The sequence below is a fragment of the Strongylocentrotus purpuratus genome, unplaced genomic scaffold, assembly GCF_000002235.5.
Source record: "Strongylocentrotus purpuratus isolate Spur 01 unplaced genomic scaffold, Spur_5.0 spur5_scaffold_1, whole genome shotgun sequence".
NCBI classification, from domain to species: Eukaryota; Metazoa; Echinodermata; class Echinoidea; order Camarodonta; family Strongylocentrotidae; genus Strongylocentrotus; species Strongylocentrotus purpuratus.
The window spans coordinates 18,954,381-18,978,175 of record NW_022145594.1 but is presented as its reverse complement, the minus strand read 5'-3'; the positions used below and the strand labels follow the sequence as shown (position 1 = coordinate 18,978,175).

The 23,795-nt window shown below is 36.9% G+C and overlaps 1 protein-coding gene across 2 annotated transcripts; it reads left to right on the top strand.

Moving 5' to 3' along the window:
- Nucleotides 1-237: 237 nt before the first annotated feature.
- LOC105437513 lies at nucleotides 238-21,855 on the top strand. Of its 2 annotated transcripts, none has more exons than XM_011664182.2 (4): nucleotides 238-434; nucleotides 11,833-12,074; nucleotides 12,655-12,741; nucleotides 19,424-21,855. In XM_011664182.2, the coding sequence occupies exons 2-4, from the start codon at nucleotides 11,867-11,869 to the stop codon at nucleotides 19,450-19,452; spliced, it is 324 nt and encodes a 107-aa protein (XP_011662484.1). In that variant the 5' UTR covers nucleotides 238-434; nucleotides 11,833-11,866; the 3' UTR covers nucleotides 19,453-21,855. The 2 variants fall into 2 exon arrangements, with proteins under 2 accessions (XP_011662484.1, XP_030833642.1); XM_030977782.1 differs by lacking the exon at nucleotides 19,424-21,855 and adding an exon at nucleotides 17,996-18,082.
- The last annotated feature ends 1,940 nt before the right edge of the window (nucleotides 21,856-23,795 follow it).

Genomic DNA, 23,795 nt, shown 5'->3' with positions numbered 1-23,795 from the left:
ATGCTCATTTTCAAGAACAAAGAAACTGTCATAAAGATGCGGATATTTCCATCCATCTTTAAATTCAGGGGGCTTCACAATAATACGCAATGTTTTGCTCATCGCCAATGAAAGCGCGTCAGAAATTCTTATTAATCCGCCAAAGCGGGTCGCGACACAAGCATTGCGCATTGATGCGTGCAGCGGGGTAATATAAACCCATCTCACCGCCGAGCTGAAGACAGACAAACGGAGAGATACAGCGACTGGCGGTCAGCCTCAAACAAACTTATACCATCAATTTTCAGAAAATAAATCACATTTAAGACCCAAAAGAGGACACAACAAATTACCAGAACTGGACATCTGTGCAGGGATTTTCGTCTTTTTTTAGTTTTAGTATTTTTGGTTCTATTTTTTTCCTGTGCGAGGAGAGGAAGGATTTTCAACTAAAGGTAAGAGATTAACCGATGTGATGATTTGTGATGGTCATTTTAGGTAACGTGAGGGCCAGAGAACAGTTTTATCGTATAGCGGGAGGGGCTTGCATCTTGTGCCAAATACAGACCTGAATTCTTAAAGTTTTTTAAAACAATATCGAGAGAGAGAGAGAGAGAGAGAGACAAAGAAGACGTATACGCTTCGGTTCTCTCGAGATTATGAAAGGTGGCAGCAGTCAATTATGCATTATGATTCCATTCTTATTGTGCTAAGTGGTAATCATTTAATTTTTGCAAGATATAAACGATTAACAAGCTCTACGTTTCTGCCCGAATGTTGGATTATGGATGTCCAAATACAATTCTTAAAGGAATATTTGTATCAATCATTAATTTGTTTACCTCGTAGTTTTGCCCGGTCTTGTATTTATTTTAATTCTAACACAAGCACAATGATATTTAAAAATACAAAGTCAAGGGCAAATGCTTAACTATATGCATGTTGATTTATATACAAAAAATAAACTCAGTTGATTCTTTGGAAAAACCTAACGATATGCCTCCACAATTAACTGAATGTTCACTTATTTTAATTCCTTTGCTTTAATTGGTTTTTTTGTGTGTTAGTCATTTGTTTTTCTTATGGTAAAGTGCATTGAGCAATGTTATATTGAATTTTGGATTTGTGGATGTTTTTTGTTTTGTTTGGGGTTTTTTACACGATAATTTTGGACTGTTATTTCGTTATCCCTTTCCTTCCCCGTTACCAATGTTTTTTTTCTTATAAAAAAGCTTTTGATTTTTCTCACAAATTCATTTTGTTAATATCCTTTTTTTATAAATATCATTACTGCACAAATAATACGATTTGTCTGATAACGCGGATACTATAATTAGTACAATTAGACGGAGCAAATAGTGACAATTGGTGCGTTTCATCATGTCTGCACAATAAGTGGTGTACCTACAGGGGGGGGGGGGAACGAAGAACACGAGTCATAAGTCAGGGTAAGCCTATAATGGGGTCCTTGCCCTATCTATAAACTCCCTAAAATCACTTAATATTTTACAGTCCAACGATTAGCGAAGACTCGAAGTGTAGATTTTTCTGTATGTCAATTGAACATGTGTTTTGACCTCTGTGACAAACAACATACAGTATAATTATGGTCATCATAATTTCAGAACAATATTTATCTCAATATGTGTAAAGGGTAGTAGTAGAAGTACTAGGGGTAGCAGTATTAATAGGAAGAGTAGTGCAGTTGTTGAAGATTGTGCTCTATTATTAGTAGTTGTAGTATTAAAAGTAGTAGTACATGTGAAACTGTCTATAAAGACCACTCAAGGGAGACAAGCAAAATGGTCCTTATAAATAGGTGGTCTATATGTACAGGTTGCTTTATTACACGTTTTAATGAGAAACCGTTTCAGAGGAAACAAAAAGATGTGGTCTTTGTAGACAGGTGGTCTTTCTATACAGGTGGTCACTAACTCAGGTTTTACTGTAGTAGTAATATTAGTAGTAAGTAGTATCAGTAGGAGTAGTAATAGTCATAGTAGTAATATAGGAAGCAGTAATAGTAGTAGCAGCAGCAGTTAAAATAATAGCTTTTGTTGGCGTGTACGTAGTAGTCGTCGTTGTATTAATATGAAAAACATTATTTCATCATATTTTTAAAATTCCAAACCTCAAAGAAAGAAACGGTGTTGTTTTGGGAGGTGTACGAGACTATACTTCACCGAATAACCGAATGTCAACTCGACAACAACAAAAAAATCGGTCTCGTAAGCCTTCGTTCTCTCAAATCTTCTTATTTAAAAGAGCTTTTCCAAAATTTTGGTTTAGGGCTACATATTATGGATAACCCGCCCATTTTGCGTGTTCATTCATAAAGAATGACTGAATTCCCTATGAGAGAAAATACTGAATCACGTAACGGGCTGTTGGAGTTCTGAGTTTTCATTAGAGCACTTTAATTGATCGGGTTATGTTGTTTATCATTGCACTTGATCATTGTAATCATTCTTCCGTTTTATTTATTCAATGCCATGCACTTGTCACTTTTGACATTTGTTTGCATGCATAATGGTTTTCTTTCCATGTTGATGCAGTGCGAATATTATGTTAGAAGACCTTGATGTTTTTGGGGTGAATTTTTGATGGGAGACAATGACATCTTCAGTAGCGGTTCTAAAAGGTGTACGGGGCGCTTAATCCCCTCCCCCTGCCTAATTCGTCTTGATTATAAATTAAGTTCCCTCTAGAACCTGAAAGAAAATGATCAAGATGTGAAATCAAATATATATACAATCTATGAACGAGATGAATTTAGTATAAGGTGATTATGTCTAATTGCTCTGTGTTTTTTTTTGGTATTATATCAGAATGGCCTTTTGAAGAGAGAAATCTGACACACCCTTCCAGACATATAATCTCAATCCGTAAAAACGCCTAATGGCGTCACAAGGACAACCATTTACTAATAATATTTGCAGCAAATAATGACACGGTCACTTCCCCTGATCCTTATCTTATACCTCAGTTACATCAACCAGGCTGATACCAATTCGACAACGGACCGAACCAGAAAAATACATTACTCCTAATGGGCAAATATCGGTTGGTTTTGGATTCGGTATGGTATCGGTTTGGCGGTGTGACTGACTTATTGAGCCTATCAATCAAAGTGAAGACGTCCTCGGTAATGTTAATGCTTCATTAAACGTTCAGAAATACGGGGTAATTAGGAGGAATTGGGAGGTAATGGGGGTAGTACGCGGGGGATACTACCAGTCGATTGATAACGCCCGTGTCTTTCGGTAGTAATTGGTATCTAATGGGACTGAGGATCTTAACTTGCTAACAAATAATTGTTTGTTCACCACCTTAATGTGTCGGTTCTGTTCGAAATAGTCCCTTATCTAGTCGATACAAACGAAACGTAAGGTTTAGAATTGAATGATGGAGAGTGTCAGACAACAGATGTCTAAAACACGAGAAGTATTAGGAGTTTCACTATATAGTATTTGCTCACGAGCTGCGCGTTAGAAACACGATATTCTTTTTTTTTATAGATAGCTCTGCGGCAGGAGCTAAACTACTTTTCTTCCTACCTTTTTCTTCTCTTCTATTTTTTTCTTTCTTCTTCTTCTTGTTCTTCTTCAATCTTCTAAATCGGAAATTATTACAGGTTATTCTAAATCGGATTCAGATTAAAATGATTACTGATGAAGGAAACCTTTTATTCATACGGTGTAGAAATGTAGAATTGATATCCATCGAACTTTGGTATAACTTTAGATTTATTTCTTGTTTCCAAAATGAACAACGGTAAACCATTTCTACTCAACTCTGCTATTTCGGTGATATTTTACGACGTGCACAGTGATTTGCGAAAATTGTACGAGTATCGCTTGAACATTAAAACAAATTGTTATCGCTTCCAATTCAAATATATGGACGTCTGGTATGGAATGGGGCATTTCAAAAGGATTACACGACCATTTTGGTGCTCATTCTCACGATTTTCGAATTGCATATTACAAAATCGCCTTCTGTAAATCACAACAATGTCATGGTTATGTTTCCTTAAGAAGACAGCTTTATTTATTGCCTAATCAAATTTTCTCGTTTAAAAAAACATGGACAGTCCATATAAACGGCCTTTACAAATGGCAAACAATGAATAAATTTCTTCCGTTAGGAAATAGAAAAGGTTTAAAATATTGATGAAAAGCCATTAGAAAGGAGCCGTTTCACGTCATGAATGGGCAAATCGTCTTCTAAATGCATATGCTACCGATTTGGTGAAAGAGATATTGAAGTTCATACGATACAATATCCATTATACCATTTCCCCCAAGTTTATTGACCATCCATAACGGAAATGAGAATTTTCCAGCTCAAAGCGGTCACGTTTCAGTTTTAAATAAAGTTAAATGTGCCTAAGTTGTGCCAAAGAAAATAGAAGTAAACAGAAAATTGTGTTTTTAGCATTTTATGATGGCAATAAAAAACGAATTGTCCATTTCTGCATGCGTCAATCATGAAAATAACCTCATTAAACTATAAATAACATTCATAAAATGATGTATTACGAACTATAAAAACAGAATCGTGATCTACACAATCATATATTTCCTTGACATGTCACGGCCAAGAAAAATGTGTTGAGTTGTTAAACATGACTAGTCAGTAAACATGAATGTAATAACGGTTGACATGCATGAAATAAAAAGAAAATACCGTAATTTCATAATTTACGTTCATATATTTAAGCACAACGATAATCGTATATCTCAGATGTAGGTTGTCACCTTTTTAAACTTGTCACCCCCCCCCATTCTCTCTCGCTCTCTCTCTCTCTCTGTCTCTCCCTCCCCTCTCTCTCTCTCTCTCTCTCTCTCTCTCTCTCTTTCTTTCCGTCTCTGACTTTATCTATATTATCTCTCGTTCATTTACATGAAAACCACATGTTTCAATCTCTTGCCACATTATGTAAGTTATACTTATCTTTTATGTTTTTAAATGTTCACACTTCCCTCGTATAGTCCCTCTTTCTCTCTATTTCCCCCCTCTCGCTATCTCTCTCCCTTTCTGTGTATTATACGCAATGAGCATCCACATACAAGTGTTTTTACATCTCCCTTTCTCTCCCCAGGCACACACTCTCTGTCGGTCGGTCTGTCTCTCTCTCTGTCTCTCTCTGTCTCTCTCTCTCTCTTTCTCTCTCTCTCTTCTCTCTCTCTCTATCCTTCTATCTCTTTTCTCTATGCCCCATTCTGTCACTTTCTTTTTACCTCTCTAGGCTCATTCATTATGTATACACATGTTGGTGAGGGTACTGACGTCATAACAAATTCAAGGTTAATTTGGGCTTGCGCGATTGTATATTCATATACATTATCTATTTCCATTCAGAAGAAGTCGCCACCGTTTATGGTGATCACGTGTCTCAATCCGCCATGGACGAACCCGTAATTGCTTTCTCCATCTCCTATCCCTATCTAATAAGCCTTTCTTCAAGGCGAAATGATTGTTTTCCCTTCCCCTCACGATACGTTTGATTTAGATTGGCTTACGTAGACCAACACGAGCTACCATTTCACTATATCTGCGCATAAAAATCGGAAAAGTAGACCGGAGAAAATTTGAAAAAGATCGGATGAAAATAAGGAAGTTACGACTTTGTAAAATCAAAGTTGTAATCACTATACTACATGTTGGCTCTTCAAATTTTTCAAATTGGATGAATCGGTAATGTCACTGTTACGTTGTGCTGAACAACTTTCCCATTTGTTTCAAACATACGAAATGACTAAAATGGCAATTTTCCGACACCCATATTATAATGCAGGAGGATATTTTCTCCATATAATCCGATTGTAATATTCTATCCGTAATATATTATTTAAGGAGTGCTCCGAGAGAGAAAGCACTCAGGAGTGAAGTTTGCCATTCTCTTATTCGTTCTGCTTTCATATAATGAACTCATTGCAAAGGTTGGGTTGCCCTGATATCTCGTTTGGAAGGTAGGCTACTAATTTATTCGGATCCGCCGACGCAAGTCTGCTTAGAAGGTAGGATGGGCATCTCCAAACCAGTCAAACGTAAGGGATGACACTGATTGGAGAAACAATCTGAGTCGGAATAAAAAAGGAAGTCATCAGTGGTTGTGATGGGGAATCAGAACAAAAAAACATCCCGATAAAGAACTTTTTCTTTCTTTGGTTTGGTTTAGCGCCAGGAAGATACTGTCTGAGTAGTCTTATCTATATCTTCTAAACCACTCCTAAAGCTTAATCTCTCTTTCATAGGAGTTAACAAGTTTCATCGAATTGTTCGACCCAAACATACATACACGCACACACCTTTAGTACTCAGTAAATACATAAGTAATGATGGTAATAACTGCCAAATGGCGTTAGTGATGCGGTAGGGATTCGAACCCCGTACCTTATGGTTCACAGTTCAAAGACTTATCCACTAGTCCACAACACCTCTACATACATAGATGTGTCTTCAGCGCATACGGTTGAAAAGGGTAATTCAGTGTTGAAAGTTACAACGCGACTTTCATCATTATTCCAATATGTATATATCCGATCGCGGCTAATGTATTGATTTATCCCAATATTTAAAAAATGATATCAAAACATCATGGACCTACTAATAAGACCAAGCAAACCAGCCACACTTCAGACTTACGCATGAAAAAAAAAAGTCATTGACAGTTGTAAAAAGGATCGGTCAATTATGAACCTAATTTATCTTCACGGTCACTTCAACCTGATAACATCGCTCTTTAAAATTGCTAATTCCCTGTCAGGCTGTACTTAACTTTGCTTGTTTTTCCTAAATTGGTACTCCACTCCTCTCAATGGCAAGCCTCGTGAATCCGTTTAGTGAGTTAATCATTCTCCGAAAGAAGCAGAGGAAGAGGTCAAATTAGATGTGCAGTGGGTGTGCATGTGTGAGACATTTCAAATCAAATTCACCGAAGACTAATTAATTGACGTTTTCAGCAACGTGAACTGAAAGAAGAAGATTGGAAAAACAAAGCCCACGTCGTAAAAATTCAACATTGAATAGAAAGCGCCATGCAAAAACAAATTAACAACAACCTTTTTGAAATAAGGTTTTTTCAGAGTATTCATCAATCTTTTGTTCTATTATTGATCAACCTTAAATTTGATATATTACTCTCGTTGAAACTTCATTCAAATATCCAGGACAAATCAATTTTAGGTCTTCATGATTCTCTAATTCACAAACAATATTCTTATGATCTCCATCCACTCCCTACCATCCACATGCAGAGGCACATCACCGACGAGCACATACTCTCTCTCTCTCTCTCTATTTGTGTGTGTGTGTGTGTCTCTCTCTCTCTCTTACTCTCTTTCTTTATCTTCCTTTGTCTATCCTTTATTCATATCTCTCTCCTTTCTCCTCATCTCTCTCTTTATCTCTGTGTCTCGTTCTTTCTCAGCCTCTCTTGTTTTTATTTTTCTCTCCGTGTTTACATCCTCTTTTAGCCCTTTTCTCTTTTTCTGTCTGACGCTCTTTCTCTCTTCATTCTTATCCTCCCTACCCCGGTCATTCTTCACCTCACTGTCTACTTGAATATATCAATCAATCCTAATTCAATATAGCGATTACAAACACAACATCATTAGCGTGGTCTAATTAAATTAACTGTCAAACGGGCGCATCCAGTAGTAAAAAACATGGTTGTTCTTAAGTAATGCAATTACTTTTACAACTAACGAGTCACAAGAAACAGTGGAAATTCTAATTTTGTAGAATCAATAATAACACCAGCTGGTAAATGCTTTGGTTCTTAAAAAAATTCACCCCCGTCCATCCCACACCCTTTTTTACTGTCATTTTAAGTTAAAAAAATGAAAAGAATTTAAGAGGATCCCATTATAACCTAAAAACACATGTTGGTATATTATAATTCGAGCCATACCATGCATCGCATCTTCATTGTGAATATAGCCCTACTTATAAGAATCTTTACAACAACACAACCCGGCATTGATTTCCTTTTCTCATTTGTTTAAAAAATACAAACTTTACAGAGGGCGTATCACTGACTTGCCTCACCTAGCCTAAGCAGCTACGTCAAAAGACTTCTATTGCGTATTTGCTCTCATGACTGAACTCTATCACCTTCTCATTATCAACGAAATTACAATTATAGCGGTCAATTAAATTTCGATTCTTTCCATCTCTGTTTTAACACCCATTTTTCTTTACTTTCTTCTGTAATATCGGTCAATGGAATTTGAACTGTTTCCCATCTACCACCGTGCCCATGCATAATATATAGGGCATTGGTGTATAGCATGTTGTTAGAAGAAACGTGTTTATAGAAGGTTCTTTGTGTTAGCCCCATGTAAGCTGTAAAACGCCAACAAACATGTCTCATGTGGAATTTAAGACAGATTAATCAGAATTTAAATGTCAGTAAAGCTTTCAGGCTAAAACACCATGTAATACTTTCAAGAGAATTAGCCTTCAAAAGGGCTGATGAACTCCTCTAAAAGGTCTTTGATCCTTTAAAGCCCCACTGCACTACTTATAACCATTTGCGCCCTCTGAATAGCAATCAATGCCTAATCGGTGCATGTTGGTCCCCCATGATCCCATTTTTCTTATGTAAATTGAGAGCTGATTTGATGAGATAACAACCTGTCGGTGAGTATGCAGGGAGATCTAATCCCCCTTGGCCACACTAGTGCAGTTGGGCTTTAAGTTTCGATCAGTATAATTTGATCGGTTTCACTCTTCAACTTAGACTTAATGGCCGAGTTTATTAACACACACAAAACAAGTCACAGGTCCCTTTGAAACAGTATGGTAAGGCTCCTAAGGACTCTAACTACGGGTTTGCGGCTTAACGCCCTCCTAGCTTCAACAACTACAAGGGCTTGGTTAGATTGTATAGGAGTAGATTATCATTTAGAGTTCCTAGCATTACTGTAAATTTCTCATAAAATGATCATGATTATACCTCTGTTTAAAACCACATCAGACATGATGTAGCGGTGTTTTTGAGATTATTTAAGTGCAATACAGTTGGCATTTATGTTTCTTTTAACACAGAGCTCAGCTTCCGTTCATTTACCATTCAAAATAAAATCCGCGGCATATCTTAGCTATCTATAACACGGCACCTTTTGATATTTTGATAATGTTTACAACCAATTAACCTTTAGCTGACAATGTCAGATATTTATGCTATTTAAGTTGACTTGTCAGGGAAAATTATGTGAGAAGTTTTCCCCATCGCTTGCAGAAGATAAGAATATGTATATCATAATGACATGAGATATTGTGTGTGCGCGCGCGCGCGTGTGTGTGTGTGTGTGTGTGCGAGAGAGATTATTGTTTCTTGTTTATATATTATTCTAGGATCGCCTTAGTGAGCCGGTGGCTATGGTTTATTATGACGCATGATGTTACGAACGGGTGAAAACTAAAAACATTGACATACAAAACTACATTAATATTGCACTCTCCGTTTCCATTGGGGATCTTGGCGTAAATTCTTAATAACTTTTCTTTAAGATTTAAAATGCAAAATTTATACAGATTTAACTATACTTAGCTATACTCTGTGGTGCTCAGAAAAGGTTGATTTACCTTCATGTTGTTGTTATTTTATATAGGGAGGGCCGCTAGAGTATTTGGACACTTCTTAGGATCGTCATTCAGCTCTCAGACATTTATATTTGTTTATAATCGAGGATAGAGTATATTCTCGTCATGACTGGTCCGAAGCCTTCGTAGTTGAACTTCTTTAAGTAGATTTTATTTCCTTGATAAACATTAGCTTGTGACATAGTTTCGTTGGTCTCTTCTCAAAATTGTTTTTGTCGAATGAATTTTAGAGCTGCTTTTAAACTACTAAAACATGAAATAGGATAATCCTTTGTCACAGGTTCCGAATGCCTCTCGCCCCCTTGTTATGACCATAGCATCACCCAACTCCCCTGTTCTCCTAGTAATAGCCCGCGACACGGTTGGGGGACCCAGTTGATGTTAAGGGTAAAAGAGCGTGTCCTACTCTAACGGTCTCGGCGGGAAATAGTCCTTACATGCCATGTTACAAAACAGCTCTGGTGACGTTCAAACTGAAAATATGAAAACATTAACAAGTACCAAAACATCTGTGTTCCATTGATAGCATAGTGTTGATTGACAAAAGAGGTCATTTTCTTTATTGTGATGTTATCTATTGCGTCATTAAAGCTTGTTAGGCTATGATGTAACCGTGTTAATAAGATTCTTGATCCATTTTCCTGTTTTGGTTTTGTGTCATGTCATGGAACAAATATGTTGTGATCTCGCCGCAGCCACTAACTACTCGCTGTGACGTAACTGCCATAGATGATCACGCTCTCGATCTTTCTTGCATTTTATAAATTCGCTTCAGATTTTTCTGACAGTTTTCATGTCATTTATACTCTTATTCAGTAAAGTATTATCGTGATCTCTCATTATAATGAAGGCAATAATATTTATCGTCTTTCCCGCCCCCTTTTTATTTCAGTTCTTTTGCAACACTATGACACACACACGCACATTCATACACACTCCTTTCCTTAATTCCCAATTGTTTTCTATCTGACAAAGAAAACCAAAGCTCTCTCTCTTTTTCTCTTTCTCATTCTCTCTCTCTCTCTCTCTCTCTCTCTCTCTCTCATTCTCTCTCTCTCTCTCTCTCTCTATCTATCTATCTTTCTGTCTGCCCGTCTTCGATGCTATTTTAGCAGTGGTTTGTTTGTTAATATTTTTAATTTGTTCTTGCTTTATTTTTTATTTTGATGAGGTGACGGTTGGGAAATGAATATTTCAGCCTCCAGTAGGTTACGGTTTACAATTGTGGCAGGTTCATCGTTATACCTGAACGTGCAGTAAATGTGAATGTTCGTAAACGTATTTCTATCCCATCAAATCCAAAATTTGAAATTAGATGGAGGAAAGTACACTCTTTCAGGAAATACTAACAAGTAAAATTTTACCAAACTGACCACATGCACCAGTCCTGTACCTTGGGCTTTAACTGAAAATAATATTATGCGAGTTTTGGGGGGTGGTTTCGTGGACTGTGCCTGGTCACAAATACAGATACAAAAACAATCCGCCCAGAAAAGAAGTGTTCTGGTATTGTTGTCGCATCTCCTAACCATCATGATTATTATCATTATTATAATAACAGTCGCTCTTGTATACAAATTTGATTTCTAGACGGCATTGTCCACTTCCGGATTTACTTCCATTACAAAAATATAAGGCGGGAAAAAAGTCAGCAAATTATGTCAGATGCAACCCGTTGAAGAAAAAAAAGGAGATTGATTTATTTCACGGAGTCCTGCCTCCCTCCTTTACGCGTCATTGTCCATGTTCGCGCGTCAAACAGCTCATGAAGCGCAACGTACTTAAATGTAATACAAAAACAATGAAGAGAGATTGTAATGAACATACCAGACGTGTGGGGAAACAATAATAACAGACGGAGACAAATATACGACACCGGCAACATTTTTGTCGTTAGCCGCCTTATTGTGATTGCGGTAAATATGGGAAGGGGGGGGGGGGCAGCTGAAAGTCGGTCCAAAAATTAAAATCAATACAATATAACTAGAATTTCTATCATATCAGTGGCACATCGGATATAGAAGTACCAATGAGGGGGAACACGCAGAGAGGAAAGGCGAGTAAGATACATCGTGGAAAACAAATGATCTCAACTGTCACATAAATGAAATTTATGCATAAACCCGTATCGTCGAATTTAAGATACAAAAGATGGTTACTTGTATTTTCCAATTTTGTTTTATATTAATTTTGAAATCAGATTCATTTTACCATGACCCTATAATTCTTGTCTTCCAGATATCGGAATCAAATCACACAAGACTTACCCACAATGAAAGTACAGAGCGGGATCTCGCTCTGCGCGTTGGCGATCGTGACCTTAGCACTGGTGGCGGAAGCTACCTATGACCTCCAGAGGCTACTAGACCTGGATGAAGACCAGTACTACAAGCGAGGCGACACAGACCTGGATCCAGACTGGGAGGACGAGTGGGAGGATCTTCCTTTTAAACGAGGAGTCGGCACACAAAAGTTCATTGGTAAGTTGAATATTAAGTTCAATAATAAATAAATTATTGCAAAAATGTCTTCGTCATCTTACAAGGTCCCCGTGTGACATGTCTCTCATGGGTATGGAGTGGTAAATCTATATTAATACCTTGCTCCCAAAATAAGTGTCGTGAATCGAACCCACAACCTTTGAATTTTAAATCAAAGTATTTAAAGGGAGACATTCGAGTCGAGGTTCGATTTTAGAGGACAATATATGTCCTTTAAAAGCAGACAAGTGTTGCATTAGTGCCCTGACCCGATCAATTCAATTTCGATACACTATTATAAAAACATCATTTTTTATTAATATTTAATTGATTCAAAGCTTTATTTCATAGCTATTGAAAGGCCGCTTAAGATTACGTCAAACATTCAAAACCTTTTTTTGGGGGGGGGGGGGGGGGAGGGGATACTAACCGACTAAAGTTAAATAGCTGTTTCCCTTGTTCAATCTCAGAAATGATTCGAACAAAATTATTAGTGTTTGAGTTAAGAATATCCTGTACACTACGATTGCTTAATAATATACATTTTTGTTTCTCTTTTTTTCAACATTTTCTTCAACAGCTTGTTTCCATCCGGGTCTCCAGACAAAATGTTTTTGTGACAGAACAAAACCGAAGTACAGCAGGAAATATTTCTATTACTGTAGAGGTAATGAATCAGTAAACCAGTTATATCACAAACCTTCTGCAAATGAAACAATCATTCAACAGACAAAATCTATATATGCGAAATTTTGGATCTATCTTATCCATAGCACGATTACCTGATTCATCCTTTCGATTGTCATTTCTACATTTTTCATTTTGCACCAATCTATTCTCCCCTAACTAACTTTAAATACTACAACCTTTATATTTCATGCATTGTGTTAATAGAAGACAAAATATATATTCGAACATGGATTTAGTAAAAGTCCACCTCATGCTATACGATTCAACTACGATCCGACTACGATCTGACTACGATCATATTTCGGAAGAATTGGCAATAGCTTTTGATACGAACATTCAAACATGTAGATCTTAATGACCGAGGACCCGAACTATCTTGTGATTAAAGAAATCAAAATTTTCTAGAGGTGTCATGCTTCCTTGGTAAAGGAAAAGCTAAATCGGCTCACCAGTCAGATCAACAGTATGTTTCTTAACGATTTGAAGCTGATTAGGCTTTTATTCTGGCTTAAAGAGTTCCATGCACTCATGCTAGGAGTCCACTGGGCCGCGCCAGTTGGCGCCAGTTTGCGCCAATGCAATTTACTGTGGCGCCTAGTGTCGCCAATAAGGTGCCTAGTGGCGTGTAGTGGCTCAAACTGCCTCCCAACTGGCTCGTGGTGGCCCGTAACGGCACCAAATTTGAATGTGGCGGCAAGAAAATTTCAAAATGTTTGAAATTTTCGTCGCGCCACTTGCATCGAGCAATCAGCGCCAAGTGTCCGCCAAGTGGCACCAAATGGCGCGAACATATCGCCCTTTGGCGCAAACAATCCGCCTATTGGAATCCACTGGACTGTAATGGCGCGCGCCAAGTTGCGCCAATGAGATTTCGCGCCACATGGCGCCACTTGGCGCCAGGGGGCACCTTGTTTGCGCCACTACGCGAGCCAAACGGCACCCGATTGTTGAATACTTCGCGCCAAATGCCACCTGTTGCCCGCCATTCGGCGCCACTTGCCGCCTATAACAGCAGGGCGGCATCGCAGGACTTTCTCACATTGATGGCGGCAGTTCTCCAAGCTCTAGGGATGAGGTTGTGCTGGGCATCCTCCTGGTCCAACATGCGGACGTCCCATGTCTGATAGTGCTTCCTGATGAGGTTGTGCAGCATGACGGCAGCTTCAATGAGCAGGCGGACTGTGTCTGGTTCCTGTCTCATCTGGCCAAGGAAGCACTGGAACCGCAGAGCCAGAATACTAAAGGCATTTTCAACCACACGCCTTGCCCTGGACAGCCTGTAGTTGAAGATCTTCTGCTGTTGGTCCATGTTACGACGGCCATAAGGCTTCATCATGTACGTCCTCATGGCGAAGGCATAGTCTCCCACGAAGAAGTACGGCATAGGGTGCTCTTCATCATCATGGGGAAGAGGAGCTGGATCTGGGATGCCTAAAGTGCCAGCTTCAATGCACTCCTTCAGTTCACTGTTGTTGTAGATCTGGGCATCAGACTGATGGCCAACCCCACCCACATCGATCCACAGGAACTGGTACTTTGAATCTACCAGAGCCATCAGGACAACCGAGAAGAACTGCTTGTAGTTGAAGTAAAGGCTGCCTGATTTGTTGGGCTTCTGGAGACGGATGTGCTTTCCATCATAGCCTCCCAGACAGTGAGGAAGATTCCATCTGGCTTCAAAATCACCTGCAACCTCAAGCCAGCCTTCATTGGTTGTGGGGAGGGAGATGACTTCTGCAGCATACTCATCCACTACCGCTCTGGCTACATCAGGGACAAACTTCTGGATGGTTTCCTTGCCCATTCGGAAGTTGAAAGACAGCTCGGCATAGGTGGCCCCATTGGCGAGATGGCGCAGGAAGACGGACAACTTGAGACCAGGGGAATGGCCTTCCTGATGTGGGTGTCCTTTTTCTGCAAGTGGGGTGTAAGCCTGACCAACAGGTCATCAAACATCTCTGGGCACACCCTGGTGTAGTTCTTGAACTTCCTCCTGTCATTCTCACTCAGCTCTTCCATCAAAGTGTGGTACTGTCCACGTTCGGCCCTCAACTGTGGGTGGAGCATGGGTCTAAACCACCAGTTGTGCTTCCTTTTCTTCTTAGGAGGCTCTTCTTCTTCAGGATTGGCCAGCATAAGTTGATAGGCAGTGGCCACCTCAGCATCTCTCATCATCTTCTGATGGAGCAGCATCATCACTCAAACATTATCAAAAGCCTCAGACATATCAAAATTGTAAATATTTAGTAGAGATGTTGTTCATACAGCAGCTGAGGAGGGTCTGAACCAGGTAGCCAATGGCCGGTATTTATTTAGTCGGCAAGTAGCGCCAAGCGGCGGCAAGTTCAAACCAATTTGGCGACCTTTGGCACAAACTAATCACCAAGTGGCGCAAAGTAGCCGTCTATTGGCGCGAATGGCGCCAACAGGGTGAATTTTGGAATCAAATGGCCGTGTAATGGCGCAAACTGGCGCGAACTGGCGCAACATTTTGGAGCAAGCCGGGTGGCATTTGGCGCACGCCATATGGCACCCAGTTTATTCCACTTGGCGACACATGCCGAGCGGACATTAATTCGGCGCCACAGCGAGCCACTACGCGCCAATCACATAATCTTTGGCGCGAACTGGCACCAACTGGCGCCGGCCCAGTGGACTCCTAGCATAAAGTTCCGTATTCGTATCATTATTTAGAATCTAAATCAGGAAGAAAGTGACGGTTTAGATTTCCATATGAAATATAACCGCCCTTACAACGAAAAACGGATAGCAGCATGATCATGTAGTGTGCGGTGGGCTTTAGGCTCTAGCTGGTATTAAAAAAAATATAAAAAAAAGTGACGTACTATCGGCTCTGTGGTTGTTTATGTTGCATCTTTTAATGCAATCTTAAAGAAGTAACAAGATCTAAGTCTGAGAAGGAATCAAAGTTTTTTTTTTCTTCATTTTCCCTCACTTTCTTCGAAAGCTTTTTAGCGCCGTAGCCGTGGCAGAAGGATGTCAATATAAATCATTTTTGACAATATGATAAATGTAATTCACAACATAAATTTATTTCATCCTGTCGCATACATTACCAAGAACAGAAGTACCACAACTTTCTTTTACCACAAAATGATGGTGTCAACATTATCATCGAATACCTCTTGAACAAGTCCCAATATATAGATTGTTTCATTCCAAAAGGGGCTTAACCCTAATAAGGCCGGGCTATTTGAGGTCTTAGTATGGCCGTGGGGGCATTATGCCCCGCCCCCTTAAGATCTCGGCCGCGAAGGATCGCCGCGAAAATTTGCACGCATGCCAAGTGAAGTGTATAGAATAATATGATAATTTCAATTTTTTGAAAAATTCACTCATTTGCATATTTATGGTAATTTATGCAAATAAAGTCATAAAAATCACATTTTTACCCATAAATCATATATTATTCATAAATTAAGCATTCTTTTTCACTACATATATTCATTAGACCATTCTGAATAATAATACGACAAAAATGTTTGGAAGAGCCAGCTTATTCCTTATTTTATCCCTTGTTTTGATAATTTCTTATGTATTTCATTGTTTTTTAAACTTATGTATTTCATTGTTTTTGTTGTTTTATTTCATTTCTTACTACAATTCAACTATTTTGACTCCCAAAACAACCACCCAAACTTTAAACAAGACCCAATAACCCATGTTTGGTCTGTTTTTAGGAAAAATGACTTTTCCATATGTTTTGTACACAAATCACGAAAAAGAGCGATTTTCGGGCTGACATGCAAAGACAAAAGGTCACGTGACTTTGTAACCGTAGGTCCGAATTTCAAAAAAATTCTTTTAAAAGTTGCGCAAGACTCGAAAGAAAAAAGTCAGCCAGCGGCGGGGCGCCATCCATATGCATTCCCGAGCAATTGGGAAAAATCGTGGAGGGGGGGGGGGGGGGGTCATTATGGCCCCCCCGGCCTTATTAGGGTTAATCCACTGTATAGCGTTTCTTTAGTAAATCTAGAATCTTATATTTTACCACTTTTCCTTATCAGTTATCACTTCAGTTGTATTGGTAAATTGTGGTAGGAATATTGCGTTACATACTATTCATCTCTTTAAACAAAGCTTGCAAACGCAATCATGAATAATGTTATTAGTTTAAATAAATTATTGCATACAAAAGAACAAAATTCGTAATCGTTTCAGATATATGGGATACACTTTCTTTTGGCATGAAACGAGTTTGGATTTAGCTCTTTTTGGAATGTAACCAAACTTTTCAACAGACATTGTCTCATGTTTAAAATGTGTTATATAGATATGATTCTCATGTGTCACATATTCCTCTTAAAAAAGTAAGAATTTCGCTCAAAAGTGGATTTAGCCCCTTTTGGAATTAAGCTATACAGGCTACTTCTGTCCCCATATGAATGGAAAAGAAGAGCATCAATCACTTCCCTTTCGCCCGTTTCAATAAATGTGGATTTAACGGCGGGGGAAAGTAAATGTCGTTGCAATTAAATTTGCGAAAGCCATGAAAGAAATGTGATCTAAAGTTACAAATGATATGACAGTGATTTATTATGGCTTGTATGATGTTGAAGAGAAGAAAAACAAAACAGACAAATATATAAATAAACAAGAGACATTTTTGATAGTAGTGATAAAAGTACACTGCAGTAAAACCCAGACAAAATGTTTTTAATATGCTTATAATTAAGCTTTAGAGTAGAAAAGATTATGTTGATTTATTTTCCAGCGTTAACAAGAACCTGTTATTATTTATATCATGTTCATTCTCGGAAAGTTGTCTTTTATTTGGGAAGGGGTGGATGCTCTTTTTGTCAATTGTACCGGTGTAGTATTGATTATGCATTTGATATAATTTCCGAGAAAAGCAAATATTCGGAGATGAAATGCAATTTGTGAAATCGCTTAATTTGAATGCATATTCTTACCTTTTAAATATAAAATATCTATGTATTTAAAGCTCTTTTTCTTAATGGATCTACATTATGTATTATTAGAGGCTGACTGTAACATTTAAGTATACCAAATATTATATTATGTAAGACTCAAATTTTATTCGCTTAGAAAATGCACATGTAGCCATGTCATTCGGCAGTGGGTGTATTATTAATATACCCTTATACGACACCCGTTTTCCTATAAAATGATTAACTTATAACTTTTCTCTTTTCTTCTTTTCTGTCTTTTCATTCGCATGCCATATTCCTTTTTTTTGGCATGAGAAGTTGATGAACCGATAACAGATCATTACTTATTACGATGGACTTACTACAGGCGAAAACGTTGATGAAAGAATATAATAACTATATACCTAAGGCAAGATTATCTAGAAGTTTTGTGGCACACACAAGCCAAATATATCTGTCGGTATATGTTGGTTGTTTTTTGGTTTTTTTTAAACAATTATTTTTTTAATCAATTTATAATTTTGGTATGGTATTTAGAGTGAAATGTATATTATTTAGTATTATTTACCCTTAGTCACATATTATTTTGTAGTTTTTCAGTTTTGTTTAAAACCCCTTTATAAAATGGTAATTCCTGTAGCCTTATAATGCTACAATTTATAATCCTCTACACGCTTTGAATGTTTGTTTGTGTTCAATATTTAAAAACTGTAGAGAACTCGAAGCTACATCGCGTTTTTTCTAATGCAGCTGGAGTTTCGAGGAAGTCGAAAAAGAAGATTTAATTGTCATCTAACATTTGTTTGATTTTGCTTTAGATTTGGTGTCAATGTCATGACCGTGAACTTTTTTCTTAACCTAAGCTGACCAGAGTGCATGTGCATGAATAAGCCTTTGGAAAGCATGCAACTCATCTGTCAATCCATTTTGTTTCCATTTTGTCTTCTTAATCATTATTATTTAGGGATTTAATGGAAATTTACCAAGTTTGTTCTTAAAACATCGTCACAATGAAAAATTACCATAGCTTCAAACAGTGTCTCTGTTGTCTACTGTAGATTCAATAACCTAAACTCATTATAGTCAAAAGTGACGCTTTCTTTATTCTTAAAGAACTTCAATTTTCCATCCTTATCATTTCCATTCCTAACTTTTACTCTTCAAGCTGTTGTTGAGTGATTCTAGGTTTATGCTCTAGACTTATGAACGAAAAAAAATCGTCCATTTTTAGTTTCTTTATTCCTCATGGAGGGGAAATCTCAAACACGATTTAATGATAATTTAGGATACACATTTCTAAGTAATCTAATATTTTTTCGATGAATTTAATTGTGGTGTTAAAAGTCTGAAGGATTTAACTTCAATTCAATATCATGTATTTTATATTTTGTAAACGCTTTGATATATTTTTACTAAGTAGAACGTTCTATGTGCTAGTTTTAGTTACTGTTATTATTATTATAAATATAATTGTATTATTATTGATGTTACTAGTATTATCATTATTATTACCGCTATTATTATTTTTGTTATTGCTTTGATAATTATCAGTATTACTTTTAATGAAAATTATAAACAAATATTATTGTTGTTATTATTAGTGTTATGGGATCGATTTGATCTCAAATTTAGATTGCTCTGAATAGACTATGACTTCATTATTACAATATATCATTTATTTTATGTTAACGTGCCTATTACCATTTCACGTAAATCATATTTCCCTTTTATCCTTCTGTTTAATAGGTGCCCGTCGCCAGCTTCGCCCAGTCTGAGAATTGGTCCTGAGTTCCTCATCTTTAGATTTTTGATTTTTGATCAACACATTGTTTCGCAGCTTTTTACATCCTTGATTGAGATATTCCGTGAGAATATTTTTGTTTTTTGTCGGAAGGTCACATTAAAGAATTTGAAATCCTTGGATTATGTCATAAACTTGTTTTCGGAAGGGGAGGGGTGGGTATTCGTAGTTGCCCGAAATATATCGTCAGAATGCAATATGATTTTCAAGTTATTCATAAATTCTACGTTATCAATGTGTACAGTTCACTGCCAAGTTTTGAACAATATTGCGTTTTCACCTTAGCCTAAAGTAGCTTTTTGTGGTATTTTCCAAGCACTACCTGTAGAGGGCGCAAACAAAAGTGCCAAAACGTGTACTTACAATACTTGAAATTCTATAATGAAACAGAATGTATTCAAATTGGATGTTATTAGTAAAGTATAGTAATGTTTTGAAAGAATAATTCACTATCCATGCGATATTTACAAGCCAAGAAACATTTTTTTTTTTTAAGAACAATGCATTTATATGGAATGGTATCACAGTGATATCTTATTACTTATGTTATGCTGTTTAAGCAGAATAGTCAGGTTTATTTTTGTTATATAGTATGGTTTGTTTAAGTTAACTCAGATCAGATTATTAGCAATAAAATATGTAATTCCACTGATGAATATTCGGGAAAAATACTACAGAATGTAGTTTGTTACATGAACAATAACCGGTTTCAGACACGACTACTTTTTAAATTCGAATATCGAGATTTGTATCCCCAAAGATAATTGATTGAGATCCAGTACACAGGGACTCCAAAAGGCTAAACAATAAATGAATGAACGTATATATAATAAACAGGGAAATCCATTTTCACGTCGATTACTTCCACATGTTAATAATGCCATCACTCGATGATGCACGAGTTGACAGCTAATTCAATCTATAAGTGCTTTGGTATAAACTGAATATGGGTCGCAAAATGTTGATAAATGTTTATTTCATTAATCTAAATTGCTTAACTACATCAGGCGTAGTGAAATTATTGACGTAACTCCATATATCTTTCATTACAAAACTAGGTACTCTTTAATTACAATTATGACTTCATTTCTTGTAACGCCAAGAACATTATCATTGGAATTATGTTAGATTCAATGGGGTAAAGATTTGTCAAATGAGAGAGGTGAATGGAAGGTCTTTCGATATGAAAGAAATATTTAATATTATTTCATTTACTCAAAGACAAAACAGAATAGGAAGACTTTTTGCAATGGCTTTTGATGATACAGTATTAGATTAAGTATTGAACTCATGTTGATTTTTTAAAGTATATATAAGTTTTGTTTAAGAAAATCAAAATTTGGTCTTAAAAATCTATATTGTTTAAAGAATAAAACACAGCTATTATAAAGTAGGTCGTTTCTGAAAAAAGAAATGAACTGCATATGGAAGTCAATATTTAAAAGGTGAAATTTTCCCCAATAAGTTTTACATTTTGACTGTTGACACTTGGAAGATAAAGTTGACCGCTGGTCAAGCGACTGCATTACAAAACGAACTGCCTAGAAGCGATTGTCCTATTCTTGTTTAGAGTCACAAGCTCTGTGCACAGAAATATGTTTATGGGACTCAAAAAAAGAATGTGTTGTGGCTTACAACACTTCAGGTATTTCATTATATATTTCGAATATGAGAGCATTCAAGGAACCATCCTTTTCAGAGACCCTGTTTTTTCTACGGTGCTCTTCCACACTAACATAAACAGAATGAAAAAGCTCACATTTTTTGTCTCACCTTTCTCAGAATTCAACTTTCTTTTTAATCACGTGTTAATAAAGGATCAGCCTAGTACGCGTTACTCGAAAAAAGAAAAAAAGAAGGTGTAATGTCGCTAAAGACATTGTTACATTCCATTTGATATTCATAGGTGCAATTAAAATTAAATGAAATAATTTATGAAAATCAATTGCATTAAAAAGCTAAATGTTAATTCATGTTGACGAAAAAATCATGCTGTCTATTAACAGTTGTCTTTGTATATATCATGAATATGTTGAGTGTGTGTCTTGAGTGTTTTTGTAGGGATGTGAGACTGTCTCACCTCCCTAGTTTTTGTAAGGTGGCGAATCTTTCTTTCGTTTAGAGAAAGTGAGCTTCTCTCTTATACCTTAAAGACTTGATTAACTCCGTAACCAGTTCTGGTTTGTTTAGCCATCACATGGCCACAATACTGAAACTGAGGAAATCATTTTCTTTTAGGAAACGTTGGCGGTGCACTCAAGTAATGTACCTACTCATATTTATCATGCATTCCAGTGTTCGTCATTGTCTCACATAATTTATGTGTTTTAGAAGAAAAAGTAATAAATTTGGTTGACCTCGCCTGTGGTTTCATTTACTTTCGTGCAGCCTATTTCATTTATTCTGCTTATCAGTGTTGTTGTGTGAATAACATGAGGGGGCACTGGAATTGTTAGGGAGGGGTGCCGCGGTCTTACTAGGTGCAAGATACGAATTTCAAGCAAATCAAATTTAGAATGCGAAATAGAACCTATTATTTTCGCCTATGCACTTCTCTTCTCTCTTTTTTTCTCACTATTTATTCGATGTATCCCACGTTTTATCGTTATATGAAGGGGTGTGGCACGTACGTTAGTCATACAAGTTGTTAATTGTGCTCTATCAATCAATCGCATTTAAACGAGTTTCCATTATCTTTGGGTATCAACCTATTTCACTTTATATGGTTAATGTATCTCTTTTTCAAAGCTTAAACGGTCCACTTGCAAAGAAACCCAATTTCATTAAGTTAATGCTAATCCTTCAAATGAGCAACTGAGAGGAAAATCGAGTAAGTGAGAGAGATAAGGAGATATAGAGAACGGAAGTGAGAGGCGATTACGAAAAAGAGGTGAAGAGACACATAATGTGAAGAAAAATATTTGTTGGAATTGTAATTAGAGGTAATAATACCAGGAAAGAAATCGGTTTACTATTAAATCATACGCCGTCTAGGTACCGTTTTGTTTTAAAACAATTCAAAATGAGACCATATGAATTTATAAGAGAATGATGGTAACGGAGAGAGGAAAAAGAAAGAGAGAGAGAGAGAGGGAAAGGGCAAGAGAAACAGACAGAGAGAGAGAGAGAGAGCGAGACACACACACACACACGCACTCGCACACACACACACACACACACACACACCAGAATAGAGAGAGAGAGAGATATATATATATATATAAATAGAGACAGAGATAGAACGAGATATTAAGTGTGTAAAAAGACAAATAGCAGATACATATTTCTTTTTCTGTCTTTTTTTTTTAATGAAATGACATATTATGAGATAATTTAGATATGTTTCAGAAAATTCCCATTTGTTCTTTGAGCTGAATGGATCCCCTCCAACCCTCCCCCCCCCCCCCCAAAAAAAAAAAAATGTTTACATAAACATTTATATATATGTTCATATTACATACAGAAGATAATGTATATAATTACAATGCGAACTATAATGAGGGAATAATGGTTCCCCACTTCCGTCTTCACTTTTTTATTTTTGTTTTTGGAAAACGTTGAAAATTAAAAGTGTCTACCGGGAATCGAACCCAGGTAACTTGCTGAGGACGCCAATGCTTTAAAGGGTAATACAAAGTTTTGGGAAACTTTGAAAATTGGGTGGATAGTGAATTTCTACAATTTTGATATATTTGGATGCCCCTGTGGATGTATTATAAACACTAGAAAATTAAACCCCTAAAACACTTCTGCTTTTGAAGAAAATTGAATATAAAAATTACAGGTGCTCCCGGTAAATTTTGATGAATTTCAAATAGCGTCTACGGCCGTACAGTGGTAGCTACGACAATGAAAATCTATGTTATTCTGATATATAATTTCCAAACGGTAATAGTTAATCGGTCGATTTTAGTCAATAAACATTGTTTCATAGCTTAATAAATACCTTGACCTTGAGAGGGAGCTAAACAACATGAAGACTTTATTATTCATAATTTCATGACTTTAGACTCGATTTCAACCGCGATACCGATCACTGAATATTGTAGGATCGCATACGCTTCCAATTTGTTCATTTGAACTTCATGACCCCTTACCAAATCTTTGTATTACCTTTAACCACTATACCACGGAGATGAGCCAGTAGCTTTGGCCTGGGGTGGGTGAGGTTTGGAACAATTTCATTTCATTTCATTTCATTTCATTTCATTTCGTTTATTTCCATTTCCAACAAAATAAATAAAGTACATGGGATTGCATTGTACATAGTAAAACAATGAAACTTAACAATACATTTGTAATTGGTCCACAGTGTAC

Coding starts and splice junctions, on each gene's coding strand:
- LOC105437513 (XM_030977782.1), top strand. CDS start 11,867: ATGAAAGTACAGAGCGGGATCTCGCTCTGCGCGTTGGCGATCGTGACC. Junction 12,075..12,654: donor CGGCACACAAAAGTTCATTG/GTAAGTTGAATA, acceptor TTTCTTCAACAG/CTTGTTTCCATCCGGGTCTC. Junction 12,742..17,995: donor ATATTTCTATTACTGTAGAG/GTAATGAATCAG, acceptor TGGCATGAGAAG/TTGATGAACCGATAACAGAT.